Here is an 18,846-nt window from a genome sequence, read left to right on the forward strand (position 1 = left end):
AAATGTGAACTTGATATTTTTAGTTAACACATTTTATACAGCAGAATAGAAGCAAAAAATCTTACTGACTACAAAGTCTTTCATGATTTGGGTTCATTCCTCTCTGATCTTATCACGTATTATTGGCCCACTCACTCACTCCTCTTCAGTCACCATTACTTCCTTGCTGAACCTTGCACAAATTGGATGTGGTCCAGACTTAAGGAAGGTGCTCTAGCTTCTCCTTTTGCTCTTCCCCAGGGTATTTACTTGGCCAGCTCCTTCATCTCTACATCTTCCCAATAAGAACTGACTTAGTACTACAATTGGCCACCGCCTCTCCCCAAACATGACTATGTCATTTACTTGTTTATTGTGTTTATTGTTTTTGTCCATTTCTCCCTGCTGGAATGTAAACTTCATTAATATAGGGATTTTTTGCCCTTCTTACCTCCACTTGTAACTGTATCCCAAGAACCAAGAACAGAGTTTGTCACAGAGTAGGCACCCAGTAAATGTTCATTGATGGTTATCACTAGTAAATGCACCTAGAGATGTGTTCTGTGTGAGTTCACCCAGGAAGATGTTATTTGTAAAAACACACTCTGCTACTTGAAAGTACTCGAAGGGAGACTTCCATCTGGATTGCTCAGAATGAGGTATTAATGTACCCAACTTGTCCTCACAGAATTGAGCCAGGAACATGGAGACTGAGCTGGTTTCAAAAGAGCTGTGTTGTAAACATGACTCTTTTATTAACTGGAGCTTTTTTCTTTGGCAGTAACTAGTTAAACTTTCTCTCAGCCTTAAGATTCCTCCTGCTTCAATCAGTTCTCTCATTCCACAATTAAGATCAATTGACTACATTCTTTAAATGTACACACTTCTAGAGACTCTGCATCTATTCACTGTTTATTAAATATTTATTCACTTTTTTCTATCTGCTAGACCCTTTGATGTTGCTAGGAAACCAAATAATGTGTGTCTTTACACATTATGTAGTCCAAATCCATCATTCCATAGAGATGAGAAAACTATGGTCCAGAAAGAACAAACATTTTAATTTTATATAAAATAATTTTCCTAAAATTGGGAAGAACAGATGTTATGTGATCTAAGACTTAAATAATAGATATTGTAAAATAATTGTAAGCATCATATATGATCATGTTGTTAAAAATTCTTCATTAACCACATGGAATTCCAGGAATAAGAAAGGGGACGGGATTTTTCCCAAGATCCCTCAGTGACTGCATGGTTGATTTAGATCAAAAAACAGGTCTTTTTCTCTAAGTTTATGCCAGGTCAGTTCTTTCATTTTGTATCTGTATCTTTTCTTGATCTCAAAGTAAAAACACCAGCAATGCTTCTGCAGAATTTACTTTATTGACAAGTGAATCAAAGGAAATATATATGTATTTAACTGCCCAAGACCCAGACAGAGTGGAAGGTGAGTCTTTATAAACTTGAGGGATCTGCTAGAGAAAAGTAAAAGCAGAAGCGAGAAAAGGATGAGAGAGCTGACAAGTCAGCATGAAACACTGGCTCTAATTCAGCATTTTCCCTGGTGCTTCAGGTTGATCTTCCCACCACTTTTCCTATAAAAGAGAAAGACAAATATGTGCTTAATGCAATAGCATAAATATTCATCACAGTGGTTGAAAAGTGTTTAATTATGTCATAGTCCATGTAATCATTTGATTCCACAGGTATCCATGTCTACAATTTGGCAGAGGTTAATTAAATGCACTCAGAGTTGACATCTGGCCTAATTGCAGAAAACATGAATCTTAAATTTCAGACTTTTAGTAAGGCTTAGACTTTTGGTTTCAATTGTTCACTTGCTGAGAGTAAATATATATACAAGTAGAAAAGGTAAAAGTAACAGCAGAAATAATGGCAAAGAGACTATATAGTGTCACAGTTTATCGTGATAGAAGATGAAAGAAGCTGAACCAAATATTAAGGCATTTGGCATTTTATGGTGGACCATATATTCAGGACTTTCAGTAATAACAAAGTAAAATAACTAATATTTTTTCAAATAACTTATGTAATTTACTTTATTTTGGTTTTGATCTATTTGTTTTCGGTTCATTTGTCCAAAACTTGTTTCTTCAGTCTCTATGGGTGGGTATAAGTAGAACTTTTTAGAATATCTCAAGAAAAACATCTTATTCTGGGAGTTTGTGTTTGCAAGGGACAGGTTTGGTGAGTATGATACTTACGCTACCGCCTTACAGAAGGAACACTTATTGCCATATGTCTGGCCATCAGAGCCACAGTGTGGATCAGATTCCCGAGTGCAGAAGACCTTAGGATCCTGGAACTCACCACAATTGACCTACCAAAGTAAACATAGTGACATTGCTAGTGCATCCTATTTATGGGACTATCCCTCAGAATAGAAGCTTTGGATAGCAAACTTAAAATTTTATACATATATAATGATAATGATGAATATATATATATATACACACAATGATATATATAATGATAATGATAAGTATATATATCATTGTATAGCCACATAACTATAGATATATACAGATCTTCTTCAACATACAGTAGGGTTGCATCCCAATAAATCCAACATAAGTTGAAAATATCATAGGGAAAACATGCATTTAATACACTCAATGTACTCAGCATCATAGCTTAGCCTAGCTTAACTTAAAAGTTCTCAGAACAGTTATTAGCTTACAGTTAGGCAAAACCATCTAATACAAAGACTATTTTATAATAAAGTGTCGAATATCTCATGTAATTTACTGATTGCTGTAGTGAAAGTGAAAAACAGAATGGTTGCATGGGTACAGAATGATTCTAAGTGTGTCGGTTGTTTACCCTGTGATCATGGCCCAGCGTTACAAGAGAGCATCATGCTGTACATTGCAAGTCCAGGAAAAGTTCAAAATTCAAAGTATGGTTTCTGCTGAATGTGTATCATTTTTGCACCACTATAAAGTTGAAAAGTCAATCGTACGTTGAACTATCATAAATTGGGGACCATCTGTATATACATAGTTGTGGTATAAAGCTTCCTGAAATAGAAAATAGCTCTCCTTATCTACCTAACTAGAATATATTAAACATAATTGAATCTTTCTTTTTGAGACACAGGAAGTCCATTTCTGTAGCTGTTGTATTCAGGAGTAAGCTAATGATGTAAGGCAGATTTGTAAGGAGTAAGGAGTAAGGCAAATGCTATAGGTAGGACTTCTTGCTAAAACACTAAATTGTTCCAACTATGAGTAGTTATTGGTTTGTAAGTGAAAAAAAATCTTTTTTTTTACTGTATTAATGTGACTCTAAAGTCCACCTTCTGTATTGCTATAAAGATATGGAAGATCGTTGCAAAGAGCTCCCAGACATTCTCTGAGGGCTTGTTAGTTTTCCCCGTAGGTGCCAGATCAATTTATTATCTCTTGAAAACAAAATTTTAATGTCTTTATATTAACTTACTCTGTCTCAGAGTCTTTTGTAGAATTTGAACTGTTACGCTTGCTACGATAACTTGGTAATGGCTGCCTAAGGTGCCGTGTTTAGGATTCTGAGGTTGCATTCAGCCTTGGTGAGAACACAGCTATGACTGATTAGGAATCATGATCATGGGGTCTATAAAAGGAATGGTAGCACCTATGCCACCATATCTCCCCTCAGTTAGTGGTCTATCAGTAGTCTGGAGTTTTAAGATTCTTTTCAATTCAATGCCAATCAAGTCAGTATTTGGTGAGCAAATGACATTTGAGTCATTTTATTCCAGGCAATGCACAATAGGTAGAACTGAACTTCTCCAAATTTCAGCTGTGTGGAATGAAAGGATATTTCAACATAAATGGAGGATATTTTACCCTATCCTAGTTCCGTTAAAATAATATTGTCATGTTTATCAATTGCTTCATAGTATTCAAACTACTCTTATATGGATTTTACTCAGTTAATCTTGCAATAACCCTGAGATGTATACTGAGTAATAATATATTAAGCAATTTACAGAAGTGAATACTGATCCTCAGGAAAATTAAGTGGCTTACTAAAGCCACACAAGCAGGAAGCATTGAGACCAGGCTTGAACATACTCCTTCTCATTGCTAATCCAAAATTTCCAACAATCTAGTATGGTTGATTTCTAACTCATTCTCACTGAAAGAAATAAAAACCAATTGTCACTAGGTACCCTTGACTACACTTATAGTCAGGACATGTAAACATCATTAAAATAGCTTATTTGGGACATGTTTGAGCATAAGTAAGAGGAATTATTTGTTTAAGATGTTAGCAAAACTTTATGCAGTGACAAAGCTCTCCAAAGCTTTGCGTGATAAAATGCTCAGCAAAAGACACATACAATTGAATTTAAAAATATTATCATATGTGTCAGATTTATGGCATCTAAGACAATCAAAGACATGTTTTTTTGAAATTTAGCATCTGCCCTACTGAGATTGGGTAGTATGATGCTTAGCAGAGGTCTTCTGAGGGCTTGGTTGTGTAGAATATCCCTAGGCTTCTTGCAGTCCCAGCCACAGTCCTGCTTTTCTCCACTGCTCTTAAAGATAACTCTACCCTCTCGTACCACTTCTAGGACACTAATACTTCCTTTAGTTCTCCAAATGGAAAAAAGGCTGGAAAATGTTTAGGGCATTATAAACTGTAAGACACTTTTTTCTCAAAAGCTAATGTATTCTGTATTTACATCATTAATGCACACATTTGCAGGTATGTGCTTGAGTCAAGAAAGAGCTGTAAACCACATTGATATTTTCATTTATTTCACAAATAGGCAATGAGTAACTAATATTTGGAAACGTGGTACTGGGTGCTGGTGATACAACGAGGCATCAGTTATAAACAATAGCTCAATAAGTTCACCATCGTATTTGTATTAGGAAAGCAGAGAAGATCATAGGTAATTACAGCATCATGTGTGATAAATACCACAGTAGGACAAGCACATGTGGAAGCTGAGGAAAGGGCATCTCAGTCAGAGATGTGTGTGTGTCTACAGTCAGAGCAGTGAGGAAAAGAAAAAAGAAAGTCTCTTACGTGAGAGAGACGCTTCCTTAAGCCACCTTTCCTTAGCAATCGGCCCTCTGATCTTGCGATCCAGCCTCTTTTGTCCTTTAGAAAGGAGATATGGAAGTGGCACTTGGGGAAAACATTCACTTTGAGAGTTTCTAGACCCCTACCTCACTCCCCCAAGCCCACTTTTCCCCTTCCCCTGCCCCCTGGGAATGAGACTAGGAAGAGCAAAGGATTTCAATAAATCAAATCAATCAAATGGCATATGAGCAAATTTCCTTAGAACATAGATGTATTTCATACTTTTAAATTGTAGCATCTTTGATGATCCCTGAAGTAAGCTGAAGAATCATGTTATAGAACTTGTTCTGCCGTTCGCCATTAGCTAGTTGTGTCACTTAGACAAAGCACTCAGTATCTGCACCTCAATTTTCTTAACCAAAATTTTTCAAAAAAATAACAGTTGCCACACGTCATTCCTAGAGTTGTTATAAGGATCAAATGCGGTCATAGAAGAGTTGTAGAAGGTCAGTGTGGAATACTTGAAATAGTCCTGGACTAAGAGTACAGAAAATAAGCTTCTTATTGTAGGCTTGCCCTTGCTGTAGCTCTCATCACATTCTGAAAGGCATCTGTGACTCACACGAAACATTAAACACCATCGGCCTAGTTGTCTCTAAGGACACTTCCAGGTATGGTGATCTAAGATTGAGCAGTGACTTCTTTCGGTGAAGTGGCTTAAACAAAGCCGAGTTCTTAGTTCTTCAACTGGGCGAGAGAAATAACAACTATGCTGAAATGTTTCCTCCTTTCTATCTGGAGGCCCCTCTTCATTCACTGTGTGAGAAATTTTAGCATGGTGACAGAAAACAGAAAATGGCCACTCTCTGAGAGTCCCAGATGTTGGGCAAGGTAAAGAACGCCTTTGCAGAGCCAGCCAGAAAGCCCCTCTGTGAAGCAAAGAGCACAGCAGAGGAATATCAGAGTTGGGACCAGAAAGAGACCACAACTCTCACAACTTGAAGAGAAGTAGGCTAAGATTTCTGAATGTCATGCCTTTCCTCTGCCTAAATTTCCTCTCCTCTTTTATATTTTTATTTTAAACTCTTAAATAAAATTCAAACAATTGATTTCTCAGTGGAAGTGAAAGCAAGTCTAGACCAAGGGTCATGGTTGGATTATCTTTTCTCTTTTAAAGTTTCCTCCATGAAGCATTTAGGAAATCCAGGAAAATCTTCCCCCCCCCCCCCCCCACCTCTCACCAAATCTATTTAAGACATCCTAATGCTCTGTAAGGCTGGGGGATTGTCTCGTAGATGGAGTTAGAGTGACCTGAGTTTGAATTCTGCTTCTCCTACTTACTAGCTCCTTTACCTCTTGCAAACATTTCACTGCTCTGAGTTTAAATTTCTTCATCTTTAACAGGGGCTGGGAATGCCTATCTTCTAGGGTTATTGTAATGAAAAATCCTTTGAAAATACTTTGTAAAGTTTCATATATCATGTGAAAGATTGTTATTATAAACACTAACAATGTGAATTGTGTCACATTCTAGAATTTTTGGAGCCCGTATTTCTTATCCTATTTTAGTGAAATTTTTTTTTTTTTTGATGTTTTCCAGATTAGTGTTGGATTTAACAATCACCTCCATTTAGTTTCCAGAGACTACTTCTAGGCACTTGGGTGCCAATGTTTAGTATCAGCCTGACCCCTTGTGGTTATTCAAAGAATTGTACCTTTAAAAATGCTCTGGAATAGAGCGACACTTTCAGTACCCAGATTAGTCATTGTTGCTAATGGTGACTACAAAATATTTAGCTTGGCTGGAAAATGAGCAATCACTAAAGTGACTAAAGAGTCAGGACCATTGATATTTTAGTCTAGCACTTTGGTTCTACAATAATGCCAATGCAAATTTGCAGTCACTTTTACATACACACCTAGGGTGTAGGTCTTCATCTCTTCTTCCTTTTACTGAAAAATATGACCTATGTGGTTAGATCAGCTCTTTTCTTTATCATACTAGTTTTCTTCCCCCTCTCTGATTTGGCTTCTACTTCCTGTTCCACACCGTTTCCGCACATCCAAAACTACTGTAAAAAATGACACCTTTCAGGATACACCCATTGGCTATTTATAAAACGTTCATGATTTCTCTATGGTATGTGCTGTGCTTGATCATGCCCATCTTTTTGAAACTCTTTCCTGCCTTCTGTAGTATGTCAGTACTCTGGCTCTCCAACTATTTCTTCTCTATTCCTTTTTTTGTCTTTTCTATTTTCTTCCTGGGTATTCATTATGGTCATTTTCAAGAAAATTTTATATATTTGATTTTCTCTCTCTAAGAACATGTATTTTCCCAGATGACACTGATGAGTTCTAGACTTTTTTTCCCTTTGAGTCTTCATCAAAATCTCAAACTCTAATTCCTAATTGTCAGAAATATACAGGACACCTTTCATCAACAGTTTGATTATACTTAATACTCATTTATGTCCAAAACATAACTTTGTCTTTCCCTCCAAACTAGTTTTACATTCTAGTTTTTCAATTTTTTCATAAGAGCACCATTCTTCAGATTTCTCAACCTACCCTCAGATTAAAACATTGCCATTCCTTTCCCTTTGCAGGTGCTTCCTTTTGTGTATTTCTTTATCTCAAGTCCTCTTCATCAATTCTAAATTTGCTGCCTATACCCACTGTCAACATTTCTTCTCTTAGCCAATACAATAAATTCTGCTCTCTCTGCTTCCATTTCCTCCAAATTTCAAAATCCCTCCTACATGTGGCGACAAGTTACTTTGAACTATTGTTTTCATTATAATACTTCTTTGCTTAAGAAGAGAGGATAATAAACACTCTCGGAAATTTGTTTAGAAAATTATACGGCTCAAAACACTTTCACATGCACTGCTCAGTGGCCTTCTGTTGCAGATCAGAGGTAGCATGGAGCTATGGAAGCTCACTCAATATGGAGTCAGGGGTCCTGAGATGTTGACTTCACAGCTTTACTACTGTTGGTAAATTTGAGTCAGCGAGGTCCACCTTCTGAGGACTCAGATTTCCTAACCTTAGTTAAGTTGTAAGTGCTAGCCAACATCTCCAAACTGTGTTTAGATATTCTGTCAGCATATTAATTATCAGTGAGTTCAAGCTCACTAGGAAAAATGAATAGCTCCAAACATATTCTGGTCATGGAGCATTGTTTCACTAACTGTTCCAAAATTCATCACATCTTTATCTTAAAATACAAACAAAAATAAACTTAGATATACCAAAAATTATTCTAACAGAAAAGGATTGCCAATCACAGTTTTTGAGAAATTTGTTATATTAATTCATTTAAATAACTCTTTAAGGATGTGGTTCCCAAATAACAGCCGAGTAGGAAAATAAGAAAAATAAAGTATGATGGAGTAAGTGCTTCTAAAAGCAAAATTTATTCAGTTCAAAGGACTGTCCATCTTCTGAGATGATGTCTTTCAAGCATTTTGGTGTTATACTACAATTGCTTTAATGAAGGCTGTTGATGGTAAGTAGTAGTTTCATTTTTTAATTATTATTAAAAATAATAATTGCTATTATGTTATTATTATTTTAAATAAACATTTCTACTTGGCAAATCAAAGACTCGGCAGCATATTAGTCCTTTACATTTATAGGGAAAATTTTACAAGACCATGAATTCCAAAAGTACAGGAACATGCCCTTTGTTTAGCTTGAATAATCCTTTTGAAAGAACATGAAACTTTTATAAATCTAGAGTTTAGACTGCTAACTATAATCTCCCATCAGATGCTTCATCAAGGAGAGACTTCTTGGCATGAGAAGAATGACGTGAGTTTTGGAGGAAATCTTTCTTCCTTCCGTCTTGGCTGGATTAGACTTGAGCAGACATGCTCCTACGGTTAGTTTCAACTTCTTCTGCCTGGCACTGGGACTGCCACCCTTCTTCCAGACATGCGAAAGAGAAATGGTAGCCTTGATGCCATCTGAAAGGTGGCACCCTCCCTGTCCTTCATATGTGAGTAGAAAAGAGACAGTGGTCTTTGCAAGACAGGCTTAGTTCATACTTATTCAGCTAGCTAAGGCCAGAAGGGGCTTTAAAGATCATGGAATCCAGACCTTCAAACAAAGGCTATGAGAAGGGAAGAGACGCTCTTCAAACCACACAGTCAGTAAGTATTTGAATTAGACTCATCTATATTGTCTCCAAAGCATTTGAGCTCCAAAATTCAGTGCTTCTCAGCACTGGATAATTATTTAGAATGCAGATTCAAAACCTCCCACCTACATGATTATTATTCAGCAAGTCTGGCATGGTGCCTGGGGATCTACATATTTAGTAAGTATCCCACGTGATCCTAAAGGAAACAGACTATACAACTTAGGCCATTCTAAAGAAATAGAATCAGTAAACACAGGCATACCTAGTTTTATTGCACTTCACTCTATTGCATATTTACAAACTGAAGTTTTCTGGCAACCCTGCATTGAGCAAGTCTGTGGGTGCCATTATTCCAACAGCATTTGCTCACTTTGTGTCTGTGTCACATTTGGGAATTCTCACAATATTTCAAACTTTTTCATTATTACTATACTTGTTATGGTGATCTATGATCAGTGATCTTTGATGTTACTATTGTAGTTGTTTTGGGGTGCCACAAGTTGTATCCATATGAGACACTAACTTAATTGATAAACGGTGTGTGTGTTCTTACTGCTCCACCCCCTAGCCATTCCCTCATCTCTCTCCCTCTCCTTGGGCCTCCTTATTCCCTGAAACAAAACAATATTGAAATTAGGCCAATTAATAACCCTACAATGGCCTCTAAGTGTTCAAGTGAAAGGAAGAGTCACATGTCTCTCACTTTAAATCATAAGCTAGAAATGATCAAGCTTAATGAGGGAGGCATGTCAAAAGCTGAAACAAGCCAAAAGCTAGGCCTCTTGTGCTGAATGGTTAGCTAAGTTGCGAATGCAAAGGAAAAGTTCTTGAAGGAAATTAAAAGTGCTATTCCAGTGAACACAGGGATGATAAGAAAGTAAAACAACCTTATTGCTGATATGGAGAAAGTTTAAGTGGTCTGGATAGAAGATCAAACCAGCCACAACATTCCCTTAGGCCAAAACCTAATTCAGAACAAGGCCCTAATTCTCTTCAATTCCATGAAGGCTGAGAGAGGTGACGAAGGTGGGTGCAGAAGAAAAGTTTGAAGCTAGCAGAGGTTTGTTCATGAGTTTTAAAGAAAGAAGCTGTCTCCGTAACAGAAAAGTGCAGGTGAAGCAGCAAGTGCTGATGTAGAAGCTGCAGCAAGCTATCCAGAAGGTCTAGATGAGATCATTAATGAAGATGGCTACACTAAACAACAGATTTTGAATGCAGATGAAACAGATTTATATTACAAGAGCATACCATCTAGGACTTTCATAACTAGAGATGAGAAGTCACTGTGCCTGGTTTCAAAGCTTCAAAGGACAGGCTGAATCTCTTGTTACGGGCTAATGTAACTGATGACTTTAAGTAGAAGCCAATGCTCATTTACTGTTCTGAAAATCCCAGGACCCTTAAGAATGATGCTAAATCTGCTCTGCCTGTGCTCTATAAATGGAACAACAAAGCCTGGATGAGAGCACATCTGTTTACAACATGGTTCACTGAATATCTGAATATTTTAAGCCTACTGTTGAGATCTATTGCTCAGAAAAAAAAGATTCCTCTCAAAACATTACTGCTCATTAACAATGCACCTGCTCACCCAAGAGCTCTGATGGAGATGTGCAATGAGATTAACACAACATTCCTTCTTCAGCCCATGGATCAAGGAATAATTTTGACTTTCAAGTCTTATTCTTTAAGAAATATGGCTATAGATGCCATAGTGATTCCTCTGATGGACCTGGGCAAAGTAAATTGAAAACCTTATGGAAAGAATTCACCATGCTAAATGCCATTAAGAACATCCATGATTCATGAAAAGAGGTGAAAATATTAACATTAACAGGAATTCGGAAAAAATTTATTCCAGCCCTCGTGGATGACTTTGGGGGGGTTCAAGACTTCAGTGGAGGAAGTAACTGCAGATGTGGTGGAAATAGCAAGAGAACTAGAATTATAAGTGGAACCTGAAGATGTGGCTGAATTGTTGCAATCTCATGATAAAACCTAACGGATGAGGAGCTGCTTCTTATGGATGAGCAAAGAAAGTGGTTTCTTGAGATGGAAACTACTCCTGGTGAAGATGCAATGAAGATTGTTGAAATGACAACAAAGAATTTAGAATATTATATAAGCTTAGTTAATAAAGCAGCAACAGGGCTTGAGAGGTTTGAACTCAATTTTGAAAGAGCTTTTACTGTAGGTAAAATGCTATCAAACATTGCACGGTATAGAAAACTCATTCATGAAAGGAAGAGTCAATCAATGCAACAAACTTCATTGTTGTCTTATTTTAAGAAATTGAGGCAGCCATCCCAACCTTCAGCAGCCACCACCCCGATCAGTCAGCAGCCATCAACATCTAGGCAAAACCCTCCACCTGCAAAAAAATTGTGACTTGCTGAAGCCTCAGATGATGGTTAGTACTTTTCAGCAATAAAGCATTTTTTAATTGAGGTGTGTACATTGTTTTTTTAGACATAACTATTTCACACTTAATAGACTATGGTATAGTGTAACCATAACATTTTTATGCACTGCAAAAGCAAAAAGTTTGTTTGACTTGCTTTATTGCAATATTCACCTTACTGTGGTGGTCTGGAACTGAACCTCAGTTTCTCTGAGGTATGACTGTAGTAGATTTTAAAGGAACTTTAGAAAACACTGAAAATCTAGGAAGCATTAAAAATCTGCAAAATCAAAACCCAAAGAAAGGAAGCAACTTGCATGTTAAGGAGAAAATTGGGATTGAATTCCATATCTTTTAAATCTGTCTGCAATGATCTTCTCATCTTTTACTACCTTATGGGATATGAAATGTGTTGGCTCGATCTTACGTCCTTTCCTTGTTTGTTTGTTTTGATGTTTAATGTAGACCATGCTACCATATGTATTTAAACATAAGAAGAAATAAATTTTAATATGTACAATTATATATACCAACACAAACACTCATGTGTGCATGCATTAATACACACAAGTGAACACACACACTGGCAGTTGATTTTAAGGCATCATCCATTGTAAGATGCATCTCAATTTCTGAGATGCCAAAATTTGGGGAAAAAACTTTATGCAGTGTAATAACTGCACTAGGATTGGAAAATTGTTTTCAACTCCTTTGCTAACTCCAATCAGTTGGCAGTAGTGTCTGGAAACTTTTAATGCCAAGAGCTCTTGAGCACAACAAGGCTAAACAACAACTAATGCCAAGGTCAAGTAGAAATGTTCAGTATGGACACAGGAACAAGACAGAGCAAATGCACTTGTCTGTGTTGTCTTTTGATAGTGAGAACAAGAAAATTAGAAAAAAGTTAGTGGGTTAATTTGGAAAAAATCAGCTAAACAATGAAAATAATTTGTGCCCATTCCAATTTTTAACACAAATTGTGTTTAAGTTTGAATCAGTTTGTGTATACACAATACAAAGCGTTAAACAAGTTTTCTGTCTACTCTTGGTTGCCTTACTTCTAAAAAGGAAATAATCTCTGTCCTATCTCAGTTAGAAGCTATTAATTGTTAATCAATAAATAGTCCTTTTATAGTTTACCAAATCTCCCACATAGTTTATGCAATTTAAATATAACTCCTATGAAGTGAATAATATTCCTTTTCTATAGTTGTGGAAATTGCAGCTCAGGAAAGCTGAGTAACTTGCCCAAGATCACATAGTAAAATTAATGATAGAGCAAGAACGTTATCACAGATTCATCCAATTTTTATTATATTCATTCTACTTTAACAAAATCTGAGAATGGGCATTTAGGCTCTTTTAAACTAAAAACAGAATACTCCTAGAGAGATTGTAGTTAAAAAACAAATTACTTCCACTGATTGGTCTGCTTCCTCATTGCTTTTGCTCTTTTACCCATAGACAAACCTCTCTTTGGCCAGGGAATACCAGGCAAGCACCACCCAACTCTGAAGAACAGATAAAAATATGCACTGACCCGTCCTCCTTGACTGAAGACACCTGAAAAAAAGCACAGAATTCAAACACTGTAATTTCTGAATGTGCAAAAGGTGGGATTTGCAAAATGAGGAAATCTCCAAGCCTGGACCAGAACTTGTTCTTGGTTCTTGGCCATCCCAACAAGTCATGGCATGCTTGTTTTATTTTTCATGCTTGCTCACTTCTTAGGGAGCCGTAGAAATCTGAAAAGTGATGTAAGGAGATGGACCATGATGGAGTAATATTTCTTAGAGTTTGGGGTGGAGTGAGAGAAAATGGGTCAAGGATCTGGAGACTCATGTTACAGTCCCGGCTCGGTGACTCATTTACTGTGCGAATGACCTTATCATCTCTGGTCTTACTTTGGAGAAATTGGGTTGGAAAGCCTCTTCTCACTTTGACATTCCAAGGTCCAGTGATTTCACCCCCTCCTGAAAGCCTTTTTTACAGGCAGCTGGGGAAGAGATTAACTTTGTTGTTTGTTTCTTGAGTCCAAAATTACTCTTTGCCCTCTCTACACAACTTTGAAGACATGGCATAAATATAGACCAGCAAGGATAAACTCATTCTCTTTTCTGAGACTCTTTTCTCCTGCCACATCTCTAAATTTCTGAAAGAGAAAAGAATTCCATAAATGCAGTCTTGCTTCTCTCTGTCCCCTAAATCATTGTGATTATGTGTGTAATTTTAGGTTGGGGCTAATTAGCCCAGTGGTTAAAATACTGAAATAGTAAAAGTCTTAGGTTTAATCCTCATATGAGCTGCTCAGTTTTGATCTCTGGTCATTTCTGTGGAACTCTTAATGAGAGCAACCCCTCTCATGTGTAAGCCCAAGACCTCCTGGATGACGGAAAGTATATGAATAAGTGCAATCCTTCTCCAGTGATAGTCAGCACTTGTGGGAGGACAACCGGAAATACTTTAAAGTATATTCTCTGTTAAAGAGGATAAAGAGAGAACAAGGCTTTTACACTGGAAAGGAAGTTAACTATCATCTACTATAGGGATGGCTGACCTCAGTGCAGCAGTGTGGCTGGTTATTAAAAATATAGATTCTTGGGACAATCACCTGAAAATTCCATTATATAAGACCAAATAGGGCCTGGAAGCCTATATTTTTATAACCACTCCAAGTGATTTTTATGACCAGGGAAAACTCATTGTTACAATTTTCAGCCTTTTGTTCACTGTACAAATCTTTTATCAGAAGAAGAGAGATTTTACTCAATATATCCTCTGTAGGAAATGTCAAGGCAGATGCAGGATTAATATCTACAATGCCAAGTCCAATCTAGTATCGTATTATTAATTTTCAATAATAGCAATATTAATAGACATTTACTGAACGCTTACTGTGTCACCTCTACTAAGTTAAGCACTTTACATTCATTTTCTCATTTAATTTCCCAGATAGGGCTAGTTCTTTTATATCCATCTTGCAAATGAGGAAAAAGAGACTCAGAAAGGTCACACAGCTATAAAATGGAGATGGAAGGACTGAAATCTATCTCTCTTGGTCTCAACATTAAGACTCTTAGGCACTACGTCTGTAAAGAAACATGTTTTGGCAAATTAAATGTATTAGTCACCTAGATCCAATTAAAAGATAGTTCACCATTGTGAAGTTAAGTAATAAGAGGATATCAATTAGTTTCTGAAACTATCTTTGCAAGTAAATTGTAATATGGTCACATTTATTTTTTTACTCCATCTCAGCAGTTGACAGAGGCACTCATTCAAGTTATCTGGCTTTAGTAGTCAAGTTTACTACATAACATCAGAAGAGTCCTTTATTCAATTTCTTTAATATTTCTAAATATATTTTTTTATGTTTCCAGTGAACAATGGCTTCTCCATCTACTCAATCTCATTGAAAAATTGTTGTTTTTACATGTTCAGGCATTTAAAATCTCTGATAGCAGCAAAACTCAACTACTTTTGTTGCAGAAAATGATGCATTAGACATGGAAGATCCCAGGATGATCTCGTTTCCAGCATTCTACAAATAAGAAAATGTCTAAGAGACTTGAGCTATTTCTCCAGTTGACACAGGCCATTGGTGGAAGAGATGGGCCTACATCTTGGGTCCAGAGACTCTAGCATGTGCTTTGCCCACTATGACAGCTTAGAGTAGAATAATAAAGAAGAAACAGACACAGTGGCCCTGTTCGTTCACATGGTCCTGTGACGAAAAACATCATACTGAAGCTTAATTGTCCTCTGAATAATCTGAATTGATAGAATATATGACTACTTTTCATTAAGGCGGCCAAAGATATTCCTCTGCTTGAAGAATTGTTTTATTCACCAGCAGCATTTATGTTTCTGCATTCTAAGGTTTGATAACTTTTTGTGAAGGATTCTCTAACTGAATTGCCTTTTATTCCCTTGTTTCCATTTTAATTAAGTTCCAATCATAAGAATAATAAGGACAGAAAATCTTTCCTTGGTCTTGGAAAGTCAAACTAATATTTAAAACAACTACCCATCCTTCAGATTAGTCTGTGGAACAAACATCAACTGTGATGTCTAGAAGACCTGAATTCAATCTCCAAATTCTAATTACTAGTTGCAAATCCTTTGGCAATTTTCTTAACTTCTTTGTGTCACAGTTGTCTTGTATGTAGAATGTGGATATGAATATCTTGCTATGTATATTGAAGATAATGCATAAAAGCCATTAGAACATGCCTAAAATATAGTATATGCTCAACAAAAAAGTTATCATTGTTACTATCACCATTTTCATCATCACAATCTTTGTCACCATTCTGTTGATCTCAGAATTGGTCTTTCATATCAAAATTGTTAGCATTTTGAAATATGGTGGACAAATATAATTTCAAGTTCGGTATAAATAATGGATTTTAATTTTAAGAAAAAAACTCACCTGAGAAAAAGCAGAAAAGAGCCAGAGAGAGGAGCAGAAAGACACCTGATATTTTCATGGTGCCAGTTAGCTCACTCCGATCAAGGCTGCTTTCTTCAGCTCAGGTTCTCTGTTGAGACACTTCCCAGAGCACTAAACACATACTCAGACATATATATAGACATGATCGAAGGAGTTGTGATCTCCACCTCCTTTATAAAATCACATTCTAAAACCACATGCACACCTATACACTTTAGACATTTATTAGGACCTGTCACCAGCTTAAAGAAATGTTTCATGCTCCCCATCAATCTTAGAAGTTAGACAATTACATGAGTCACCCCTTAGATCTTGTTAATAGAGAATGTCATTTTCCACGAGTAGTCTACATTTTCCTGACAACCAATACATCCTCCCTGCTCTTCCCTCTGAGGTTTTACTATTAAAGGGATGATTCACTGGCGGATCCCCACTTGATGCCTATGTCTCCTTCAGACAGGTCCTACATGTCTACGGTTCAGATGAGTAACTACAGGGGAATGGAAACTTGGGCGTAACTGGGATTTTCAGAGTCCGCATCACCCAAAGTCTACCTGAGAGAGACAGATATTCTATATTGTCACCAGAACTGCATCGGAAAAAGCATTTTCTGGATTCTGGCAGGAATCAGCTTGTTAATTTTTTAAATCATTATTGTAGTCAAATGCCAGTGGTTTTCAATTTTCAAGTGAAAGTGAAGAAGGGACTCAAGGTATTTTTTTTAATTTGTAAAAAAATAAATTATGTATTTTTAAAAGTTACTGAAATGAGGAATATTTAATATTTCCCCTTTTCCTGCAAAATAAAAAACTAGTCACAGTAAAGCTGTTTTTATTTTAACTCCTTGAAAATATACTTTTTGTATTAATTAGTTGAATCCTAATAACTATCATAGCCAATTAATTGCAAGACAGATCAAAGAGTGTGATGTTATAACTTTCTTTGGGGGAACAAAAAAATAAACAATGGTTACAGTGATAATGAGAAAGTCTGTCTCAAATCATGAACAACTACTTAAAATGTCATCAAGAAAAATTTTTTAAAATAGAGTATGGGAAGAATGTGCAAAATGTACCCAATGTAAACACAAGCAATTAGGGCAACGTGTATAAAAATAACTCAGAAGCTATACATCTAAATAATTGGTTTCCTTTTAAAGTAGTCACTTTGAGAAAATATATTCATAGTTCGGATATCATTCTCTTAACTTCAGGACAATTGTTTTCTTTTTGGAAATTGTATACTTTTAGAAATTTTAATTTGATTTATCTCAATATTTAGGATGAATTTTCTGTCTTTGAAAATGGAGAATGTGTTTTATTGATTTTGATAATCAGCAAAGATTTTTCTGTTTAATCAAAAATGAAGCACTACTGTGATAAAAATAAGAATTCTTTTCTTTTAATTGCTTCTCTGACAATTTTAAAAGACCTGAACTTAAAGGGCAGAGAAAAGTGGGGCGAGAGGGGCACAGATAGGAAAGAGAGGCAAGGAATAACAGGGAAGGAAAAATATATGTTCGGCCAGTATTAAAAGTGTTTTCACGCTAAAGCAGTGTGCTATAACACACGTACACATAGACTCACGTGCATATAATCGTGAAGTCCTTTCCAGAAAGTTATAGGTCAGATGCTAGACACTGAAAGTTTCAAAGACACTAATGAACTGCCTTAAAAACTGTCCTTAAATTTTTCTTGAACACTTTATGGGAGGGCGATCTGGGAATATTTACAAAAACAGAATAATTGAGAAATTGCTTAAGGAAAGCTATGAAATTTTCAAATAACAACTATACGATTTTGTCTACTTGTCATGAGCTTTAATTATTTTTTGCCCAGTTAAAGGAGATATTATAAAGTGCAGTGCTTGGAAACTTTAAAATATTACGTGAGCTCGGTTTTAGGTACGGTTACTGTCTTCCTCCCTCTTCCTATTCCAATCCCAATGCTTCCTCTTCCCTTTCGCCTCCTCCTTCTCCTTCTGTGATCAGAACACGTAGGGCCAGTCTAAACATAACCTCATGTCCAAAAATGACAACTGTTGAAAAGCATTGACAAATAATAAGAAATAAGGTAACAGCGGTGGTCAGTGATGTTCCGTCATAAAATCCACGGCAGCCTTTCTAAAGTTTCTGTTTAAATGTCTCCTCTTCCAAAAGTTTCAGTTATAGTAGTTGCTTCTCATACTTTGATCTAAACTCTCAAACCCATTGTTTATCTAGATGTTACTCTGTCTCTTCATCTTCCATTCTATCCTTCCCTTTCTCCCCGTCCTTCGAAAGCTTTTCTTTGATAGGTGTTTTCGTAGAATGATTCTTAGGCCGAATGATTCTACCCTTCTTTTCTGAGTGATTGCAATTCTGAATCTTCAACATATACTCTGCTCACCACAACAAAGCTGGGGAGTATGAAAGCACAAATTAAGTATTGGTTCTGGACAGGAATGGAGGAGGGGCTATTATATTATAAGGATTATATATACTTAAGAAATCTCATACCTTGAACAATAATTTTTGTTAGCTTTCGGAGTCCATGTGAAAGGTTTATTTATTTTTTTCGCAACTTAAAGGAAAAGGTGAGAAATATTCTATGAGAATCGCTTAATTAGCTCTTTAAATAAGATGCTCAGATAATAGAAGGTTATGGAGAAGTTACAGGCAATTATTCACAGACACTAAAGAAGCTGTGTATAATTCTAGTCTTTTGGCCACAGTGTAAGCAGATGACAGCAGGCTTAATTTTGTTTTCTGTAACTCTTCAAAATGAAAATAAGAAAAGTTTTAAGTATCACAACATTTAAGATAAGTAAATTTCAATGAAT

The 18,846-nt window shown here is 36.3% G+C and overlaps 1 protein-coding gene across 2 annotated transcripts; it reads right to left on the bottom strand.

The window, feature by feature from the left end:
• Window positions 1-1,343: 1,343 nt before the first annotated feature.
• Window positions 1,344-16,276, bottom strand: SPINK6 (serine peptidase inhibitor Kazal type 6). Of its 2 annotated transcripts, XM_008528916.2 has the most exons (5): window positions 16,006-16,276; window positions 13,114-13,136; window positions 5,029-5,103; window positions 2,208-2,323; window positions 1,344-1,577 (listed from the first exon to the last, which is right to left on the bottom strand). In XM_008528916.2, the coding sequence occupies exons 1-5, from the start codon at window positions 16,061-16,063 to the stop codon at window positions 1,532-1,534; spliced, it is 318 nt and encodes a 105-aa protein (XP_008527138.2). In that variant the 5' UTR covers window positions 16,064-16,276; the 3' UTR covers window positions 1,344-1,531. The 2 variants fall into 2 exon arrangements, with proteins under 2 accessions (XP_008527138.2, XP_008527139.2); XM_008528917.2 differs by lacking the exon at window positions 5,029-5,103 and having other exon boundaries at window positions 16,006-16,250.
• Window positions 16,277-18,846: the final 2,570 nt, after the last annotated feature.

Source organism: Equus przewalskii, chromosome 13 (assembly GCF_037783145.1).
Source record: "Equus przewalskii isolate Varuska chromosome 13, EquPr2, whole genome shotgun sequence".
In the NCBI taxonomy this organism is placed as follows: Eukaryota; Metazoa; Chordata; class Mammalia; order Perissodactyla; family Equidae; genus Equus; species Equus przewalskii.